The sequence below is a fragment of the Coturnix japonica genome, chromosome 4 (genome assembly GCF_001577835.2).
Source record: "Coturnix japonica isolate 7356 chromosome 4, Coturnix japonica 2.1, whole genome shotgun sequence".
In the NCBI taxonomy this organism is placed as follows: domain Eukaryota; kingdom Metazoa; phylum Chordata; class Aves; order Galliformes; family Phasianidae; genus Coturnix; species Coturnix japonica.
In genome coordinates, this window is record NC_029519.1 from 14,804,743 (window position 1) to 14,827,280 (window position 22,538).

A 22,538-nucleotide genomic window follows, 5' to 3' on the forward strand; every position below is an offset into this window, starting at 1 on the left:
TGTCTGTTTCTCACTTTCTAATGCCGTTCTCTCTCCTATGCAAATCTTTTAAATTTCTTTTAATGTTGGAAAAATACAGTAATTATAGTTCTGATAAAACTGCTGCCAGGTTTGTTTTATAACCTGAGTAAACCCAGAGAAACAAGATACAGTTAACAGTTCATTCTTGCTCCTATTTTAGCAGAAGGCAAATATGTTATCAAACAACAGCAGTGAGCATGTATGTAAAGGAAGGAAAGATAAGATGTGGCAAGTGTATCTCAAAGCACACGCATCAGAAACAACTCAAAGCACATCATCAAGCTATGTATATGCACTGACGCCTCTCCCATCTCAAAGACAGCGGTGTCCTTTATCTTGTAACCCTTAGCTACATTTTGTAATCCTAGAGCCATCTATGCTCTCATCTAACTCAGATTTTCCATTCTGGTAGCCTTAGTCCAAATGTCTGACGGAACATTTGGCTAGCATAGTGTGCACACTAGCCACAGTGGGCTCACAATGTGATTTTAATTAGTATTTCTAAGACTGTTAGCAGGATGTGAATGGAAAGTACATAAGCAGAAAGCAATAGAGGTTAATCAAGATTTATGGGGCTCATTTTACCAGCAAGATCTGTGATTTAAAAACTCATGGCACTCTTAGCTTTTCCATACTTTCCTAGGCAACCTTTTCTACCTGACCTCAGTGTAAGCAATACTTAGCATCTCCAGATCAGTAAAAAATGCTGAACTCCTGGCATTCCTCAAGTTAGCAGTCTGAAAACCACTTCCAATGTACAGTATGTCCTTATGTTGGTGATATAATCAATCTTCAGTGTAAAAATCACAGCCACCGAAGACCACTCTTTACCCAATATGTAGTAGCTCAGGGCATCAGAACTTCGTAATGGGAATTGGGAATGGAATCAGAGATTCTTTGGCTCTACCCAGTCTCTTTTGAAGGTGTTGGAGTTGCTAATGATAAAACTGGTAAGAATGGCAGTGACACTTCTACCTGATGAAAGAATTTCTACACAGGTAAAAGCTGTAACTAAGCAAATTCAGAGAAGCTGGCAACAGCTGCTCCACAGAAATATGCCAGTGTTTCACAGAAAATGGCTTCTGCTGTTTAGATCTGCCTTTGACAGGATTTGTTACCTATGGTGCATCAATTAGTCAGCATTTGGTTTAACCATGGATTCACTGACTTTAATGTATTTTCATTTTGTAAGGTGTACCTCTGGTCACTCTTGTCATGTACCTACCTTCATCTCTGAATATCCATGTGACATATCTAGAACATCTTTTCTCCAGCAAAGCCCTAAAGCAATTTTATGAATTATATTCTTAGACTGTTATTGATGCCTAGACATTTCCAGCATGTACCTTAGCATGGACTGTTTCTGTCCAGTGACAGGAGAAACACACATTTATGTAAAGCAGTAAGGGATTTACAATGTCACGCAGAGTGGAAAGTCTTGCTTAACAATACTCTTCATATTGTTGATTTTATTTTGCAAGGACTCAGAAATTCTGGCAAGCGTTGAGTGTGCAGTTGTGTGGAAACCAGGTGTTCCAAACTGAATGCTTACACTCCTACAATATGCTTCAGGCAACGTCTTTACAAATGACAAGTACAGTGAAGATGCCCTCTTCTCATCTGTCCCTTCATTTTTGTTCCTTCAATACAAACTTGTTTTCTAGGAATTTGCAACCACTGATTCTGGTAATACTTGTTCAAATTATAAAACAGGAAAGTCGGATCAAACAACAGTGCTTACCCCGTTCTGTGTCATAGAGGTACACAAACTTTTCCCACTTGTAATAGGTCAAGAGACTCAAGATGGCTCCTTTTAATGCTGGCCGCATCTGGATGACAAACTGCACATCTGCATCTGTTGGGAAGCTGGGTGTGATGAAGGACGTGTGAAGGGCTCCACAAAATGACGTCAGTGTGTTCATTGACATCTGGTCATAGAATCCAAATATGGCATAAACTCCTCTGGAAAACTGTGAGCAGACTGACAAAGACAAAGAGAAGAATTAAAAACTGAAATATATTGAATGCAAAAAAATTTTTGAAGTATATTTGAAGTAAACCCACTAAGCAATCCTGAATTATTTTGTATGACACGGTAGAATTTGTGAGGCATCATATACTAATTTCAGTATAGCTGACAGATTGCATCAGAGATGGCAAAGGAACCTCACAGACCAAGTGCAAGGCTCTGTCCATAGCAAGAACTGTGATTGTGATCATGAGTCAAATGAAGTACAATACAGCACAGAAGCACTTCTAAAGCAAAACATTTCTGGACTGATATAAGCAAGTCCCATCTGTAATGAAAAATACATTTCCAAGAAAAATGATGACTCAACGTCAACAATTCCACTTACCAAGAGTTGGATTTAACAACAATTCTCAAATAGCCCCATTAACCACTTTTGCCAAAACACTTCACATTTAACTTTTCAAAAAGCAAGGAGAAGATGTTACTGGTTGGGAAGACAAAGTGCAACACTGCTATTTCTGTAAGTAGCATCATGAAACATTTCCTATCATAAATGCTATTCAGAATCACCAAAGCCTGTTAAAGTAATTTCTTAAAGGATTCTCCACCATATTAGCTCATTAGCCTCATGGATAACACCTTAGATAGGTAGTCAGGTGTGAAAATTCAATTTTCTTCCAGAAGTGCAGATGCAAAAATAGTAATGCCATTAAGGAATATATTTAAGTGATTTAGGCACTCTAACAGACCTTGATCAGAAGTAGACACCAGCAGCAAGTAACAGCTGATGCAGGCAGAAAAGAGATGCACACAAGACAGGAAAGGGAATAAGAAGTACTGATATCCTAAAGAAAAGTTTGCAGAAGTTCTCAACCACAGCCAAGAAAAGATATAAAAGAAGTTATAATGCAGCAAGAATTAATTCCCAGAGGCATGACTGAGGAATTAAACACACGGTTTCAAAAGGCATTTCGTTAAACTATATACCAGCAGGATATAAAGTAGAAAAGCTACCATAAAAATTATCTGCTGAAGTAACAAATAAAAGGCAGTAACTTCCAGGTGAAAAAAAAAATAAAAAAATAAAGGGAAGAAATAAAGACTGTGTTACAAAGTCTGGCAGTCTCCAAATCATTTCAATGGCATATAAACTCTCTAATTCCATCATAACAGTCACTGAAGTGGGGTGAGTAGGAGCTGGGTGTCCTCATATATACTGAGTCAGTGTCTCACGGATCAGGCTTCTCTTACATATTTATTAATGGCCTAGTTTACCAGTTTTTATGTAGATTCTTACTGAGGAGAAAGCAAAAAGAGCAAGTCAGTGTATTCCAGGAAATACCCCCTTCATGCAGTGCAAACAAAACATACCTCCAAAAGTCTCCTGATGCTAAATGCATTTCAAGTGATCCCAGATTCACCTGTTCTTTCTTAACAGCTCTGAGGATCAGGAATACTTCTGAACTATGACTCCAACAAGATCTCTGAGAGCTATAGGAACCTGAATGAACATTCAGTGGGTGCTGAATCTGGAGCTACTGCTGGCATGGGACAACCCACTGCAGCCAAGAGCTTCTGATCTGGCCTTTTGGATACTTGCAACTATTTTTTCCTACAGAATTCTGGAGGATCACCAAAAATAACTTCTAACAAATGTAGTCCCCTGCTCAGAACTACTTTCCAACTTAGATCTCTGTTCACTGCAGATCTTTAAAATTTAACACTTTTAATAGGCTACCAGCAGACCAGCTTTTAATATCTTCATCTCTTAAGCTCCTCTGCTTTTTTCTTTATAGCTTATTCTTCTTGACTATCTATCCTGCATGCACTGTAGGGTGCCAATTCAATTTTACTGGCCCATTTAAAAGCCAAATGAACCTTTGTTTTTATAAGGGAAAGATAAAAAAGACCAATTATCTTGGTCCTCAATGTTCATTTGTTTTTTTGAACTGACAATTTTGTTATGATTTTGTAGCACTGGGTCTCTTGTTTATTCAGTGGCCTAATCTCCAATGTGATCAGACAAAGCTTCTAAAGACACTGATGAAGCCATGGCCATTCAAAAACCAAACACATCATTACATTCATTTTAATGACATTACTGTTCTAACATCAAATTAGTCTAAATCAAAACAAAACAGTAATTACTAAAGAAACCTAAACTTTAGCTTTAAGCTCTTCATACAAACTGCCTTCCACTGACATTCAGAATTCCTCATTTTAGAGTACAAATTCTGATATTTTCATAGTTTCATAGTTTCATAATTTCGTGCGGGTTGGAAGGGACTTTAGAGATCATCGAGTCCGGCCCCCGGGATTCGAGCCTCTGTGTAGCAGAGCGGCACTTCTACCACTTGCGCCACAGGGGGGATTCGAACTCCGGGCCCCAGTGTTGCATGGCGGCATCTTTAACCACTGCGCCACACAGGAAAAATTAATTTTCCTTAATTAATCACCATTGATTTATATTTGTTTTTCCCTCTTTGAAAAATGCGTATGGTCAAGCACATACTCTGGCACTAAAGAACTGATCTGGATGAATCCTGATGAAACCTCACTCCCCAGAAAATTGTCTTTTTTCTTTCATTTTTTCTGAGATATAACTTAAAGATGTGTCCTTAATTACAGTTATTGCTTCTAATACTGAGGATGCATAACCATTTGCAGGACAGCACATATCCAAGTTGGTTTACCACCTCATCTGAAAAAGTTGCAAGCTCTATAAGAGAGGGACAGGGGGTTCTAAGTAGTTCCTATCCAATGAAGGATGACAACAAGCCATAACTCTGGCATCAGGTGCAGGATAGACACAACTTTATCTAGAGAGGCTTAACTCTGAACTTCTTCTCAGAGTAAGCTGAGAGTAAGAAGCCACATGCCATCAGTTTCAAAAAAGGCAGGGATACATGGCAGAAGCCTGGGCGTTCTCAAGCATGCCAAGAGAAGAGAAGGACCTTCTGGGTCATGAGACTGAATTGTTTTCTGCCAAGCAGAGAAAATGCCCAGAGCAAGAGTGATCACAGCAATGAGCAGACTTGTTAAAATTATAATAATAAAAAAACAACAATGAACCCACAAATAACAACAAAAAAACACATACACAGCACTAACAACAAAAACACAAACCTAATCAAACCCAAATACATTAAATCTTTGCATCTCAACTGAATAGCAGCTGAGCCATCCAGGCACCAGCATGACTCAGTGAACCCAACTTCTGTTGCTCCACCAGCAGTTCCATCCTCCCTCCAGTCACATCACCCCTTCACAGAACCTTGTCAAGATTAACCAGACTTCATTTTCTCCCCTCTGACTCCATGAAGGCTCCAGGTCAGAACCTCAAAAGATGCCCCATTTCACACAAGTTATGAGATGTTTTGTGTTTTTTTTACAATTTATTTTCTGCTTTCTAGCTGTATTTAGCTCTCCTACCTTTTAGTGACGGTGAGTACTCCTGACACAGCAAGGCTGTACAGGCTCTGACATCCCTACTACCTATTGCCTGGAAGCTAAAGTCAAATCTTCTCTGACTCCTTTTTATTTAATTTTTTAAGTCCAGTTCTCATGCTAAAAAACAACCTGAAACTTTACTAGGAACATTTATGAGTAGGTTTGGGTTTTGCTCGTTTAAAGAAAAGATGAATAAACCCAAAACAAAAAATACGTGGGTAGATCTTAATATGTCATTCCATCAGATGACACCACTGACGCTCTCCAGCATGGCATGCAGTGCTCTCTGGACCCTACAGGCCCTGCAGCCAGGGCTGTGATTACAACACCTAAGACAGTTGCCTCTTCATGGCTATTTGTATGGACAACCCATTTCCACTTTGTTCACATCAGTATCTTGTAAGACAGTCTGAAAAAACAAACTCATATCACAAGAGAACTGTAAAGTCTGTTTTATTGATAATTACATCCTTCTTTGGGCTGAAACTCTCCATTGGAGCACAATGATAACTGATGTTGCTGTATGTTGCTCACTTTGGCTCCCCAGTTTTGTGTTCTGCATTTCCCTCAGCTGTGAAATAATTTTATTCCCTCCAGTTTCCTCTGCCAACTGTCTTGGACTCTACACAATTCTCATAGTCAAACTCTGCCAATGGACTAAGGGCACTACTTTCAAATGGAATAACACACAACCCATTGCAGACTACTTGCTGTTTTCTATTTAAAGTCTCCACACTATGACTTCCTTGCTGCAACAATACAAGGGTTATCATTAACTCCACTTCATACAGTAAGCATACCGGCTCTTAGAGAGACTGACAATGTCTCTACTTCTTCCTTTCCCTTTCATTTCAATACATGGAATGAACAGGCAGTCTCTCTCTACTTGGAGCCTCAAGGAAATGAGCACAGCAGTGCCCACGAATGCAGAAAGAGCTACTTCGGGGATGCTCCAGGCAATACAATCTGAGTGCTCCCTTTAAAGACAAACTCACTGTATTTAAAAATGATCATTTAAATGAAATGAAATTATCTACTACTAATAAAACTTATTTTCACATTAAATTCTTAAGGCACTGAATTATGTCATGAAAAGATTCCATGGTGTTGTTATAAAATCAGCTGAAAAAAAAAGAAGCACTTCTGAAAACAGCAATTTCTGAGATAGTTAATAGCAAATATTCATGGAGATGGGGGCGAAGCAGGGAAGTTACAGATTGAAATTGGCTCCAAATCCTCCTGAGACCTTTGCCATAGCATCCCTTTGCATCACACTTAATAAAAAACATGCCTTTACAAATACAAAAAATGCCCCCCAAACAAAAAGAAACCTCACAGCAGAAAGCAAAATAAAATGATGATTTACTACTGTTACTTCATTCATGGTATCAAACAGTTTTCTCAGTGATTCGACTCAAGTGTGTTTAACCTCATTCTCAGAAAATACTGCTCAACTTGCTATGTTCTATCTAGTGCCCTCTTCATACATAGACTCTTCCTTCACTTTGCATTCCTTTTTAGACCAACCCATAAGATAAAAACAGCACATTTTTATTTCACTAGGAGGAGAAGAGCGCTTTCACAAATGACAGGCATAAGAAATATTCAATTCCTATTTTACAAGCCCATTACCAGAAAGCAATCCAAAATGAATGTCCAGACCAGAGAATACCCAAAAACACTCTCTGAAATCAAGATCCCACTCTAGATCACTTTTGTCACCCTATCACAACTCTATTACACGCTACTAAATGACAGTATTCATTTATTCTCTACTTTTCAGATCACTCTGATCACAATCACAGCTCCTGGGTGCGGGATGCTCTACAAACACATTATCACAACCTTGATTTCTTTCAGTATGTCCAATTACTTATGACCTACATGACTCCACTCATTAAATTTTATGCATTTTGGCCTCTGTATATCCTCCTATAGTCAAATAAAACCCTAACAATGTACGTGAATTTGCCGCTTGCTGGATCTCCTCTTCACACTGATTGAAACATTCATATGAATTTTATGAGCGTATGAAAAATGCCAGCTTGCAACAATAAAAATAGGCCACTTAGACTATGACAGTGCTAGCAGGAGCACTAACAGCACTGAGTTACAGGCACACCACAATGCCAAAGGGTGCCAGCTGAGATTTGCAGTGACTGCTCTTTTAAGAAGTCCTATCTGAAGTCAGAACCTTTTGGACAGACAGGCTGATGAGAGGCACAGCTTCAGAAAGCACTCTGAAGAGACAAGTTCATTCATGCCTGAAAGACTGTCCATTAGCATAATTTTACTTAGGTAAAATTACTTAGACCCCTCTGCCCACAAACTGCCAGTTCAACATATACACAAATAAAAGCTTCAGTAATTAAAAAAAAAATAAGCTAACATACTTAAAATGTCAGTAACAAAGGCATCCTCGAAGCTGTAAGACAGAAAATCAGGCTAAACATCACCTATATTGTCCTGAGAAAGATGTACTTAGTTCTCTAACCATATTCTTCTACTCAGAATACATACAGGTGACCTGAGTTATGTGGAACACGAAGTGTAAATTGCTGTTACACCTGTCTGCTTACTGATTAGTCCCCAGCTGCTTTCAAACCTAAGACTGTGGAGTCTGAGCCATTATGCTCTCTCTCTTTTACTGTCCATAAACTTGATGAAACCTAAGCACAAAATGAATATTCTGTCTTGTATATATACCAAACTATCATATACATTTCAGTTTTCTTAAAGAAAACAAAAACAACAACAAACCCCAAAACACATGATTTTCAGTAACCCAGGAGTCAGCTACTCCATGTCCACAAAGAGTGTCAGCCCCTTATCAGTAAGTCCTAATTCCAAAACCATTTTGTTTAACCAGGATCACTACCATACATTGATCTTTTAAAACTCCCAGGATCCAGAGAGCTATGAGAACACTTCTTTTGAAAGACTATTAAATAGATTATCATGGCTCAGTTTGAAGGATAATCTACTGGAATTTGAGGGAACCAAAATAGGTGGTTTAGAGCTTAACATGGATTAAACGTGAGAGGAGATTCAGACATGCCATACAGATCAACGAGTTTTTGAAGGCTGATTTTTAAAAAGGTATTAAGTTTTTGAGGACTATACTTAAGTATGTGCTAATCAGAATACTACATTATCTTCCTTGCTCCCTTACAAGATGAAGTTCAAGCTCTCAGATCAGGCACTGCAGAGCTACATCCAGGTGTTCTATTTTTAAAGCCATCCATGCAGCGGATGATATTCTCCCACTAACAGTCCAACTTCTATCCCAGCCACACCATCTGCAAAAGCAGTTCACAGTGCAAACTTCCTTTTAGTTTTAGGGGGGAAGACATCAAATACACGCCATGCAGTTTGAAATAAAAGGCTTTTAGAAATGCTTTGTAACACTACTGCAAAATCCAGATATAAATCATGTGCATTTATTACCCATCAGCTTACTACCTTTGCTTTGACACCAAAAAAGGCGTTCGGGAGGAGGAGCAGCAATGTTTTTTTTTCGTATGCAGTTAAACTCACTGCTGGAGAGAGATGGAAAGGCACTGGGTATATGCATGACTTTCAAACAAGCAGCACTTGATGAAGAGACGTTTCTGCTCTTTTTCTCCAGGAGAATCCTGCCTTGCCAACAACAGCATCATGCACAATGCCAGCGCTCAGCTCCTGACAGTCCCACGTTCCTGGATGCTAAGAGTTCAGGCACTGGCCTCCAGCACAAGTTCTGGGCTCACTGTTCACTGAGCTCTTCCCTTTGAGAAATGGCTCAGTCTGTCACACATTCATCCACACATTGTTCTCCCCAAAGTGTGGGAGATAAGCTAACACCTGTGGGAAGGAGTCAGAGGACCTGGCAAAGTTTTCCCCAGGAGAGACTAAATATATCCATAGCAAACAACAGTCACTTGTGTTGTTTAAGCCTTAGACTCCATCTCATGCTTCATGCTAAGTCCCTGCAGAGACACAGTATGTGTGCAATGCCAGCATGTCACATATGCTTGAGTTAAATAACTGGTATCTATTTGTTTTACCATGTGAAACGCTTCTTATTTTACCCTAAGTCTGTTATGCCAGCATCATCACTTTGGATTATAACTATTCCCCTTATTCTCCAAAGTGATATTTCTAAAAACATTGGCAAGAGGTAAAATACATATTAAAAAACTGTTGTTTCAGAAGTCACTTAGTTATAAAACACAGAAATGTAGCAGCAGTTTACTTACAAGCAGCCAACATGTTTTTACCCACATGCATATCCTAGTAAAGAGATAGTAACATTGAACAGTTTAACATAAAATCATAAATCTATCATAGTTTTATTCAAAGTAACAACAGCTACATTAAGCACAGGATATCAGGGTTGTTGCTTTGGAACAAGAAAAGTGCCCCCAGAAAGCATTTTTAATGTGCATTTTATAAAATCTTGTTGACCAAGGTGTATCCAAGTCATCTATCATTATAATTTTCAGACAGTATCTATATTGTACCTCTCATCAATAGTTTAAGCAACAAGAAGCAACAAGAAGTAAAAAGAAATTATCCATCAGGAGCATTTTTTCAGACTGAGATTGTTATACAGAAGATAAGGCTGAAAATCCCAAAGTGCAAAAGGTTAAAGACAATCACACCTGCAGATCAGTGGCTAACTAGATACAGTACTCCCATACTCTAAACAGTTTTCCCACCCATTTCATTGGAACATCCTGGTACAGAAGAAGTAGAAAGACGAGGGCATATTATTAAATGTATGCTTGTTCAGCAGATCCTTCCCTAAGTGATTTCAGAAGTTGACTTCATTCTGGGCCACTGTGGTGAAAGGCAATAAATCAAAACAAGATTCTGGCAGTATGATGAAAGATGAGCTGAGTCTGCTGAGGTGGTGCCATTTATAGGCCTGTGGGGATCTATTATCGAGTGTGAGACAGGAGAGGCAAAATGGTAAACATACCTGAAAACACTGACGTGGGGAAAATTCCCCACAAGGTAAGGCCAGGGATAAGGCTGCCCAAGGAGAAAGAGGATGTGATCACCACTGCAGCAGCTGTGCAAGCTGCCTCCAGCTCTCACTTGGCTCTGTGTATGCCCAGAGCCATACTGGCTGACATACAGCCTAGCTTACCCAAGGCAACAGACCCTAACACTTTCCTGGAGGCTCTGCAATAGGACTCCAGTGAGTACTGTCACAGTGGGTGCATCCTGGTTCAGTGGGCTAGATGTCACATTTCCATATCTCCTCCCTGTGTTTATTCAGGCTTCATGGAGCTGAACAATCCTCACCGCTCCTTGTGCCATGCTGTTGTCAGCTTACCAACCTGAGAAACGTGCTGTCAGCTAACATAGACAGGAAGAAAGAGCAATGAAACCTGGCTTCTGCAGCCATGGAACTGATATGATCCAAAGATGATCCTTAGGGAGCAGCCCAAGTCCAGACCAAGTACCACTGCAGGAGAAGATCCCAAGGACCTCACTGGGCGGTGGATGAGCACCAAGAGGCCCATTCAGTACACTGGAAAAGCATACTATGGGACTGCAAAAGCTAAATCCCAACTTCCTCTGTAAAAACAAAACCATCTCTCTCTCCCCACATTTAGTTTGATAGCATTTCTATCTGCCTTGTTGTCTGAAGAATCCTTGTTACCAATCTCCTGGACCATCATGATCACATCTGACAATAATTCACAGCCCAGTTCCCTCAGCTAACTTATTTACAGGAAACAACAAGAATAATATTCCATATAAATTATGCATAATCACTATTTATCATGCTGGGTTAATTGGCACATAACAAAAGAGTTCTCTGGTGCACAGCTGAGTAATGTGGAAGCCAAAAATTACGGAAATGTTACAGCAAAGGCCTGGTTGTGAAAAGTCACGCTGCCACATATTAATTCTTAGCTGACCTCTGCCCTTCCAGAGGAGGAGGGACAGATTGTTGAAGCTGTAAATAATGATTCCAGCTCTGCTGTCAGCCAGCAGTGTGGCAAAATGACAACCTGGTGCAATTACATTGTTTCCCTGGGCTCCATGAGACCCCACCACACTCAAAAGCAGAGAACTACCTGGTCCATCATCAGGGACAGTGAGCATTTGTGATGGTGACAGCCTTTTCAGAGAATCATAGAATCATTTGAGTTGGAAGAGATCTTTGAAGGCCAGCTAGTCCACCTCCCTGCACTGAACAGGGACACCACAGCTCCATCAGGTGTCCAGCCTTACCTTGGGTGTCTCCAGGGAAGGGGCACCACCAGCTCTCTGGGCAACCTGTACCAGCACCTCATTACTCTTATTACACCTTTTCTCCCATCTCTCAATCTCCAGCTTTATCACAGAGGTAACAGAAAATGAGATGACTTCCATAACTTCAAGTGTTGTGAGTCAGAGGTTCATTTACTCATAGCCACCAACCAGACCACAGAACACTGCCATGATCTCATCGCATTCACGGTCTCATTTCCACAAATACAAATGAGTGTAGAACTGCAGCTTTTAATTTTGGATTATGTTATCTCCATTACAGTTCCTTGGTATGGAAAACATAGTCAATAAATAGCTTTCTCCTGGAATTATTCATTTACCATGTCCACCAAGCTACTCACATTGCTTTCCTCTGATGAACATCAGTGGAGTGTAACAACTGCTTTGCATCCACACCTTGCTGGACAAGAGGCTCCTGTGACTGAATTATTGATGTATATTGTAAAGCCTAAAGTGACTCAAGGAGCAGTTTTATGTGCTAAAGCATCTTCACTGCGGTTTTTTGTTGTTTTTCCTTTTCACTTTACTGCAAGCAGTATCTGAAGTATCTGGAAAATCTTCTGACAGAAGAGAAACAGTACATGCTGCACATTTGTTGTTGCAGATGTGTGGTTAACCAGCTTGATCACTGCAAACTTCTGACTGTTTTCACACCCTGAGCTGGTACACGACTGGATTAATCACACATGCTGTGCTTCAAACACAGGCCTGCTTCTCTAAAATATTTCTTTGTAAATTGAACATGTATATGTAAATATGTAAATAAAATACACATTCAATCACACAATCAAAATACACTTACTCAATCGAATGGTGTCACTGTACACTTTCTATCTGTTGTAGTTTCCACAGAAATAAATAGGAGGCATTACTTTCAGAGCAACCTATGTATATCTATTTTCCAACTCACTCCCTGGCCCTCTTGGTTCACAGAGGTGCTCCACCCCCAGAGATGCATTAGTAACCTTAGTCCAAATTCCTCTGTAATTGCAGCACTTATCAGAAATGCCTAAAAATGTTCCTCTGGCTTTTCACAACAATCCCTGAACATGTTAACAGAGCAACAAATTCCAGTTCTCCACAAAAACATTTTGTAACCCCAGGAAGGAGAGGAAAAACAAGTTAAGTCCAAAACAAGCGGATCATGATATTCTTCATTCTTGGTTGTGGGAACAAAATCTCTGATCCTTATGGCAGAAAACAAGTCTGAATTTCAAAGGAGCAGTGCGGTGTGGATCCCTCCCTCCCTAAGCTGCAGCCAGTACCACCCAGAAATGGACTCATCAGGGTGCATTGCTCAGATGAGTCTCAGCAATGCCTCAAATGCAACTGTGCAAACACAGATCAGTGCCATGCTTTGGGGAACAGCCATAAAGTAGCAGTGTGTACCTCTAAGGCAGTAGGCCCTGTAGCCAATCTATCAGCGCCGAACAGCAAACTAGAGCAGTGTGAATGATAGCTGGCCATAAGTTTCCTTGTGTTAAGAAAAGTTCTGGAAGGGCTGTCCGGATGCTGATGCTGGAACTATGCCATGAACTCCAGGAAAACATATCCATGTCCAATATAAATGTATTGATTTAATTAACAATATATTGAAGATGAATAATATACATAATGAAACCCAGTTTTAACTTGCAAATGAATATCAATTTTAATTTAAATTTAGAATAAATATTTTTCTTTCATTAAAACTGTTATAATAGTTATCAAGAGAAGCACTTGTGTCACGCGACAAAAATCAACTCAGCACAAACTTGGGCTCTAAAACAGGAGAGCTCCTTCTTTATGCCACCCCACACACATATACCTTATGTAATTCTATACTCCTTATCAAAACTGCAGGCAACAGAAAGCACCGTGAGAATGTGCCATTGTGTTTGCTTAAACCAATACATTGTATGGAGGAGCTGAATTTTTGTAATCTGATGTTCAAGTAGATTCACCAACAGTGTCAATTCTTTCAAAGCAGCCCATACACAAAATACTTTTAAACTTTAAGAATGTTGTAGGTCTTTGAATTGATTTCTTCGCTGAACTTAGGTAGCATGGCTTCTTAGATATACTAATGGAGTGAGTTAAGTGTCTCTCCAGAATATAACAGAAGGCACAAGGGACCTCATTTTCCAAGAAATGTCACTTAGAGGCATAGACAACTTCTCTGTACTCTGATAGTCTCTGTGTATTTATAATTTACATGAGCCAGACCAGACCCTCCTTCCCAATGGCAATGTTATCAGCAAGGCAGTACTTTCCTACAACAAAAATAGTACAGAAACTTGCACGAGAAAATTTGAAAACAGAAGAACTTTCTCATAATAATTTAATAAACTGAAGACACAAAGGTTTAAATCCTCTGGTAACACTGAATAAAAAGGACTGATATATTCCCCAGCTCCTCCAAGCTTCCCAGAAAAGCCCAGACAATGTTTCTTACCTCCTGCTCTGCAGAGATCAACTATAATAGAAAAATAGGCATTCATGTTCCTCTCTTACGTCATTCTTTGCCACTGAGGCTAAATTCTCTGATGAATCTTCCACAACTGTGAAACATTTGAAAATATTTCAAATTTGTTTCTAATCTTTCATATTATAGCAATACATTTGTAACTTCCTTTCTGGTTAGCAGAATGGTTCTGCATCCTGAAATTACTGTCAGGACATACAGTGAACTACAGGTCCTTAGAGTTTTCTATATGACTAAGAAAAGTTTGCAAAATTCTGCCAGAAAGACAAACAAGATCTGGCTGTCACTGTTTGTAGGTAAGCACACTGTCAGTCCAGTATTTCAAGTCTTGAGTCCTTCCAAACCTACAAATAGAAAATTCCTACCTTTTTCAACAATCAAAATCATTAAAACAAAACAAAACAAAACAACAACAGAAAACCCAGATCCAACACATTAAAAAACCCAACCAACCAAATGGTTAGTACAGATGCGGTACTAAGGGATGTGGCTTAGTGGGGAAATACTGGTGGTATACTGGTGGTAGGTGGATGGTTGGACTGGATGATCTTGGAGGTCTTTTCCAACCTTGGTGGTTCTGTGATTCTATAAACCCTGCTTGGCTCAGTAGCTCAGAGCAACTGGTCTAACCCCAACCATAAATCCTATAGCTGTCTTACAAAGGAAAGTAACCAGGTTTTGAGTTACTGCACTGCAGCTTTTCATGGCTCAAGTAGCACATTCATGTTGTCCTAGCTTCTTTTCCTCACTCTCCTTAATGCACTTGTTCCATCCTTGACTGGTTACAAAGTCAGTTTTTAAAGATCATTTTCAACATAGTTTCAGGTCTTGTGTTTTGTTCAGATCTCTCAAGATTTTTTAGGGATTTAACAGCATGTTTTTATGTACAGTTCTCCTTTTCCTTGCTACTGTATAGCAACTGAAGGTAAAAAAGCATTCAAAGAAACACAGAGATACAATCCTGCAATAAATCAGAATTTGCTCCTACATGTGCAAATAAATTAGGGGAAAAAAAAAAAAAAAAAAAAAAAACAAAAGGAAGAAGATTGTGCCCTAGCAGGGAGCACTTCAGCAAAGTCTGTGTCTTAGACAGAAGCAGAGCGTAACTAACACTCAAGGTGCTGGATCCTTCTCCAAGCTGTGGATGCCCTGCATTCATTTGGTCCTCTCCTTTCCCCATCCCATCCCCCAAATCCAAACTATTCACAAATAAAAAATATCCTATTATCACCAAATTAACTTTGCATAAAAACATATCGTGGAGTATATTGATAGGGAATAAGGAGAAACTGACATAAAAACGTTTTCTCTTCCCAAAAGGACCATTAAAGCAAATGTAAACAATACAGTATCTGGTATTTTCATGATTGTCTAAACATTTTCTTCAGTAAATAGAAGTGACAGATAAAGCAAACAAGTGAAACTAATCATGCTAGATGAAGCTGTAGTTTTCTGACAAGATGTATTCTGAAGTTTGTTTCCAAAACTGTGGTACCTAAAGAGTCCATTCAAACTTCCCAAATGAGGGAGAGTCCAAAGCATAGTCAGTTAATTAGATATAATGATGTGGGAAATGCCAGATAATTAACTTCTCCTCCTAAAAGATTTATTTCTGAATGTCAGGTTTGGGTTATTTGAGGAGAGTGAGTGAGAAACTTGTCCCACCCCATAAAGCTTAACTCATCAAAGCACGAGCCTGAATTGGAGTATCCGACCAATTCATCAAACCAAGCAGTTTCTACAGATGAACTGTTATTTTTTTTATGGAGTGCAAAGAATACTGAAGAATATCATGCATTAAGATTTCTAGTTGCACATTTGCATCCCCTCAAATGGCCTTTCCCTATCTCCTCCTCTTCCTCTGTTTTCTTAAGAGTGCAGATAACCAACACATATAAACTTAACTATTATAAAAGAACCTGGTATTTTAAAAATAAGTTATTGGCAGCAGTGCAGCTATTAGGAGGAGAAAGAATTATATTAATTGGGGTTTGTAGGTGGACAGTTATAAGCCTTGATGTGTATTATCACACACATGCTTAATTCCACCAAGGCAAATGCGCTCAGTTTTCATAGGAATATTCAATGTGTAAAGTTAGTAATATCTGTGCTTGTGGGTGTGTGACCTGGGGTACCAGACACAGCAGGACAAAAATCAGTCGTACTGCAGCTCCAGGAAGTAAAAATAATGCTTAGGGAATTTCTTAAAATTTCCAAGATTTTTTTTTCTCTTTACATTGAAGTAAACAGCAGAAAACATCACAGTCTTCCATAATTAAGAGAGAGGAAGAGAGAAAAGGAAGGCTCACCACTACTTTTTTCCTCCTCAGACTGTCCTTTCTGCCAAGGAAACTAGAAAGGCAAAGCAGGTGAGAGCACATACCTAGCAAAGATGCCTGCTTCTCAGCTCCCAAGTTAGATCTTTGTACAACTTGATACAGCCACTGCACAGTCAAACTTGTATCCGTGCTTTAATTAGAGATAAGAGGAGCACCTACTGTTTGCATTTACAGTCTGTCTGGTTCATGAGCAGCAGGAGCAAGTTTAGCCATTGCAACTGTTTGGCTTGTGCCGCTTTGATGCATAATTTCAGCAGGGGAGGCTTCCATAACAATTAAGCAGAGTCATTCACAGCTGAAGATGCCCCTAAATATTGGCAAGTGCGGCAGCACTGCTTTACCCTTGCTACTGTACCTTATCCTCTGCTGCAGCACAAACACACTATCAGAAGAATGCTTCTTGCTGACAGCATGTGGTTGTGGCAGCTATTCTCCATGAACACATAGGACACCTATTCTGCTAACTCACCAAGTTTTAGGGAGGATAAGCATGTCAATATCCCATCTCCTAACACTCGACTCAAGTTTTAGAGAAATTCAATGTATTTTGAAAAACAAATCACCATCATCTAGCATGTCTGTATTATGCAGATTCATTGTGGAGACAAAGAAAAATAAGAAGTATGAAGCAGAAAGAAGCAGACGGATCTTGCAAGGATCTGAAGCAGCAGTCACAAGAGATGATCAAATGAAGCTTTTAATTGTAACAAGCGTATTTCATGTGGCTGAACAAAATTGTCAGATTGTGAAGAAAAAGGAAGTAAGAGCAAAAGAAAGAGACTGATTTTCCTGCTAAGGAAACTGGTAGTTTGTAACACAGAAAACAGGAATTAAGATTAAAAAAAAAAATCAAATTGAAAACTATCGTAGGCAACGCAAGGTGAGAAAGAATATGATCCTTTGGAAACTGAACAACACATACATTAGTACAGATTTCTACCCATTATATTGCCAGAAAGAACAAATTGCTCAATACCATTTCAAGAATCACGGTTGATATAAATCTGCTTCTATCCACTTAAATCACACATACTAACTCAAGCTGCTCCAGCTGTGAATTCAGATTTACATTTTTTATGAATACTTAAATGCAGTCATTTAATAAATTTGCTGTAATTTCAAATATATGTTAAAGACACAGATCAAGTGATCCTACAGTTAGACCTGTCACCACACCATGCGCACCATTATGTTCAATGGACCCATTAATACAGACAGAAATGGGGAATGTCTACCCACAGATACACACGCATAAACTGGGGCAACTACAGGAGACACTGGGGTTATTCCAGATATAATCAAGCCAGCATCTTTAAGACAAATAAACAAAAATGCTCTGAGCACTTTAATCTATTTTCGATCACTCATTACTACTGAGCAAAACAGTGGAAATTTTACAGCACTTAAAGTACTTAAAAATCTAATCTTTATTTAACGATCATAGTTCTTCAAAATAAGAATCATTAAAAATACAGCAATGCCATTGATGAAAGGCTACATCCTATAAAATGAGACAGAGGATTTTCTTTCAGTGTTCAGGGTTTGTTTAGCACTGAGTTAGAACAGCAGATTGTGCCAGCAAGGGGACAGAAGCTGCTCTGAGGGGACAGCTGCTGAGCTCCTCCAGTGAATCCTACAGCAAAAGGAGGATGTGATGGAGCACCCAGGCAACTGGGATACACACCATTAACCAAGTGACAGAATGAAAGATGGAAAACTTTGGAGGGTAAGTGTAGATGAACACAATCAATGCATCATTTTTTTTAAATTATTTTTTTAATAAAACAAATGAGAAAGACAGAACATATTGTGAAGGCAGGACTGCAGACTGGGTTTGCTCATTGTTTTCTTTGATCCTAAACCAAAACTATGGTAATAGAGTAGCCTGAAACGGCCTTTTGAGTCTGCATTCTTTAAAATAAAAATGTCTCTGTCCCCAAGGACGTGGTTTAAGTTGTTTAGACCTGTTAGTAGCCTTTGGGGTTTCGCTGTCAGCTCATTTCAACATAAGTTTATTAACTGTCTGTTTCTAATGCAGCTCTCATATGATCACTGCTCCAAAAGTAATGCCTCCTGTTTTATGATGTAGGCCCACAACATCAGAGGCAGATGCTGGTGATATGGCAATAGAGACTGAACCAGTATCCCATTACACTGTGTGGCCGTGTGACAGATGGCAGCAGAGGCGCAGTCTGACAGAATGGCATCTGACATGGAAGTGAGGATGAAGCAAAGGGGTGGAACTGAATTCCCCAATGCAGAAAAAAATGCACTTTTAAAGTGACATTTATCAACACCTTCTGAATGTTTCTGGAGATCAAACAGTGGATGCTGAGCAAAGTGAGGCAGGGGATGGTATATTTCAGCAGTGGCAACAGCTATGTGAAAGTCAAGCCACATTCTTGACAACCTTGCATAGTCGTCACACTACAAAATGAAGAGCATCCTGATCAGGTCCTCCATGTGAATCAGCAGATTATGATCAGGGTACTGTGTATGGATCTGAATATCAATTTTGATACACTGGAAACAATGGTGACAACATGGAATACAGCAAAGTTTGTGTGATGTGGGTCCCACAGATGCTCACACAGGTAGAGAAAGAAAACGGTATGCAGGTTTGTCAGGATCCGTTGAACCAATACGAGGCTGAAATTAGCAGTTTCCCATCAGATCATGATGAGACATGGTATCATCACAAATTTGTGTCAAAATGGCTGTCCATGGAGTGGTAACGTGAATTCACCATTGAAGAAAATGTTCAAGATGCAGCCCTCAGCAGGTAAAATGATGTGCACTGTCTTTTGGAATAAGAAAGGGGTGATTTTTCTGGACTTCCAAGAACCCAAACAAACTATCAGTTCTAGCCACTAGATCACGATGCTGACTGTGCTGAAGGCTCAAATTTCCAAATTCAAGCCAGAGAAGAAGAAAATCTTTCCTTGCAAGACAATAGTTCAGTCCTCGTAAGAGTCTGAAGACTATGGAGCATCACTGTCAGTCTTGGCTGGAATGTCCTACCACATCCACTGTTTAGTACAGATTTGGCATCTTCTGACTTCCACCTGTTCGGGCAGATGAAAGATGGACTGCGTGGGCAACATTTTCTTAGCAAAGATGCCATCATAGCAGCTGTGAAACAGCTCTGCTGGTACAGATCTTTACAAGCGCAGTATGAAGGCTCTTGTTCATCAGTGGCAAAAATGCACGGCTCATGGTGGTGACTATGTTGAAAACTACATGTCTGTAGATGAAAATTTGTTCAATCAAATAGTGTTACTATGCTCTTTGTATCCCTTGTGGATTCCATGGAAATAAATAGGAGGCATTACTTTCAGAGTGACCTATGTCACTCATAATCCTCAGTCTCATGAATTAAGGAAAGTCTATGTATACGTTGTCTATAGGGATGTGTAATTCAGTGTACCATTTCATAACCCAGCTGTCAGCAGAGACAACATTTTTATAATACATGTATTGTATGCGTGCCAGTATGAGATGAATAGTCCTGTAACCATAATCAATACCGTTCATTCAAACGACTGGCAGTGGCATTTCAGACAACTGGCAATTTCATCAGTTTCACTGGGCTGCCCAAAAATAAACAGCTTGAGATGGATGAATGATCTCTGAGACTATCTATAAATATTACTAATCTCAGCTGCTTGTTTTAGGGGGTTCATCACTGGGATCTGCACAAGTCTCTCATCAGTGCAAAAGGCATAGCAGGCTTTAAGAAACTAAAGGAACACTGAAGAGTTTGAACATTGTTCTTTTCATTCACCCACTCACTGCATTTATATGCTGATCCCAATGAAAGCACCAGCACCCCTCCAGTGCTTCAGTAGCCCCAGCTCAGCAGGGAGCTTGCATGGTCTTGAGATTTGTAGCATCTCCAAGCCAAACTGGATTGATAGGAAGCTCCAATGCCCCGAGTAAGCCTACCCTGGGGTAACCAGTTCTAAGGAAACCTGAGCAACTTTAGGATTTCATCTACTTCAGTGCTAAATCTGCCCCCTCTCCACAGAGGTTTTGAGAGTGAAATAAGCCTAGCAGCTCAGTGGGAATGAGACTGAAGCCGAGGCTGATGGGCATGAGGTGAGCCAAGGAAGAAAGGGAACAGAAGGCACCATTCACAGACCAATTTGTGTCCCCAGGAAGTGAAATAGCTCTTTTTTAAAAATTATACTCTATCCGCTTCTATCTATTAAAGTAAGTCAGGCACAAAGAAGAGGAAAATGAATAAAGCCAGCTGACTAAAGGGAAAAAACACACCTCTGCCAGTGAGGACCCCAAATAAAACTCAGATTTGTAAAATGGAGCAAAGCCCAGCTTCTGAGGGCTGCTGGGGGCTGGATGTTGTGGCACTGCTGCTGTTGCAACAAAATGCCGCAGAGTAGGACCTGAGGATGGGGCTCTGAATGCAGCTTGCAGGAAAATCTCCTAACATGGGGAATGAGTTTTGAGTTTTTGACCCTATTTTAGCTGTTAGGAACCACAGTATCCCTGGTGTGCACTCCAGTGGAAACACAAGAATGGTCAGTTCTCTCACAGAGCTAGGAAATGACACTTGTCTGCTTCCAGGCAGGATTTGTGCTGCCATGAGACTTCACTGCAGAGAGCTCAATACACCACGGACTGCAGCAATTTCTTCCTTGCAGATAACAGGAATGGGAGCCAAACCTCCGTCACCTCAGCTCTTTCGCAGAGTGCAGTGCTCCAGGAAACTCCCTCAGAGGAGCTCTGCAGAAATGCCCGGGCCCTCTGAACACACTGAGCAGGACGCAATGTCTGGGTGACCAAACAGCTGCTGTGCTGAGCTAAAACGTCATGCTGTGCCAACTCCACCCATAAGAAATTCCTGCTCATTCTTACAGCCTGTTGCTCAGAATATTGATAAACTGGTAATTAAAATAATCTTTAAATTATCGCACTCACCGTGCTTATTGCTAGTTCATGATGTGATGCAATTAGCACATCCTGCTGGTATGTCTGTAGCTTAATCTTCGACAGCAAAGACATGAATGGCATGAGCTGCTTCTGAAACTGAACATGCCCTTCTGAGTGGAATGAGCCCAGTTGCACCATGGAAGCTGCCTCCACAAACAGAAAGTCGATGCGTGTTAACATGAAAGCCACGGTATTTCTGAAGCAGAATTGCACAGAGGACATTTGTAGAGAAGAGACGGTTTTTAAAGGCGAATGCATCAAGCCACAGATCTTTATTGCTTTGATCATCAATATTTTAAGTCACTATTTTTTCCTCTGTATTGGCAATAACTCTTTACACCTGCATGGTAATTATGCACAACACTGTACACTTCCCTGCAGCACTCAAGAGTGGGAAGCAGTCACAAAACCAACAGAAACTAAAGTGGGTAGGAAGATGGTGAAACTGTTAAAGTCTCTCACTTTAAGATTAAGTGATCAGATAGAAGCTCAACCCAGTGAGCCAGCAGTGAGAGCCTAAAGGAAGAACTCCAAGAGGATGCAGAACTGCAGCTGGCATGCACTGAGCTCTGCCTGCAGGCTTGGGGGAGAAGCAGCCCTCAGTGAGCTGTCCTGCAGAACAAAGTCATGGGGCCCTGCTCACCACTGGGTTTCATCCAAGTACCTACCTCTATAGGTTCCTTCATCCAGGAATAAAACAGGCAGGACAGTGTGTGAGAATCTTAAAGTGCTATTGACCATCCCACACCCATTTTGCAGATTTCCTGTCTTTGGAGATTTCCGATACTATTTGCAAGTATGCACCACATACACTAAATTACACAGCTGAATTTCCAGGAAAATGAAATGACAGATTCATATTTTACATGCAGCGTTGTCCAACCTTCTTGAAAACACAATTAACAATCAATATTAATTATGTTATTGCCAAGAAGATTTTAATTCCCTTCAAGAGAACTCTGCAATAGATTGAATTCAATCCGACCTGCACAAGAAATACTCCGGGCTGATACAAGCATTTTGAGAGACTGCATAGTAGAAATAAGAATCATATAAATCCTGTTTGCAATTT

The 22,538-nt window shown here is 40.0% G+C and overlaps 1 protein-coding gene across 7 annotated transcripts in view; it reads right to left on the reverse strand.

The window, feature by feature from the left end:
* GRIA3 (glutamate ionotropic receptor AMPA type subunit 3) overlaps nucleotides 1-22,538 on the reverse strand; it is a 146,931-nt gene that overhangs the window by 99,099 nt on the left and 25,294 nt on the right. For 6 of the 7 annotated variants that reach the window (XR_001554693.2, XM_015860745.2, XM_015860743.2 and 3 more), the window contains one exon: nucleotides 1,763-2,002. Coding sequence is in view for 6 of the 7 variants with exons in the window: in XM_015860745.2 (XP_015716231.1) it covers nucleotides 1,763-2,002 (240 nt within the window). In the remaining variant the exon portion in view is untranslated. Of the gene's footprint in view, nucleotides 1-1,762; nucleotides 2,003-7,836; nucleotides 7,914-22,538 lie in introns of those variants that run through there. The other variant, XM_015860746.2, reaches the window with a different exon arrangement.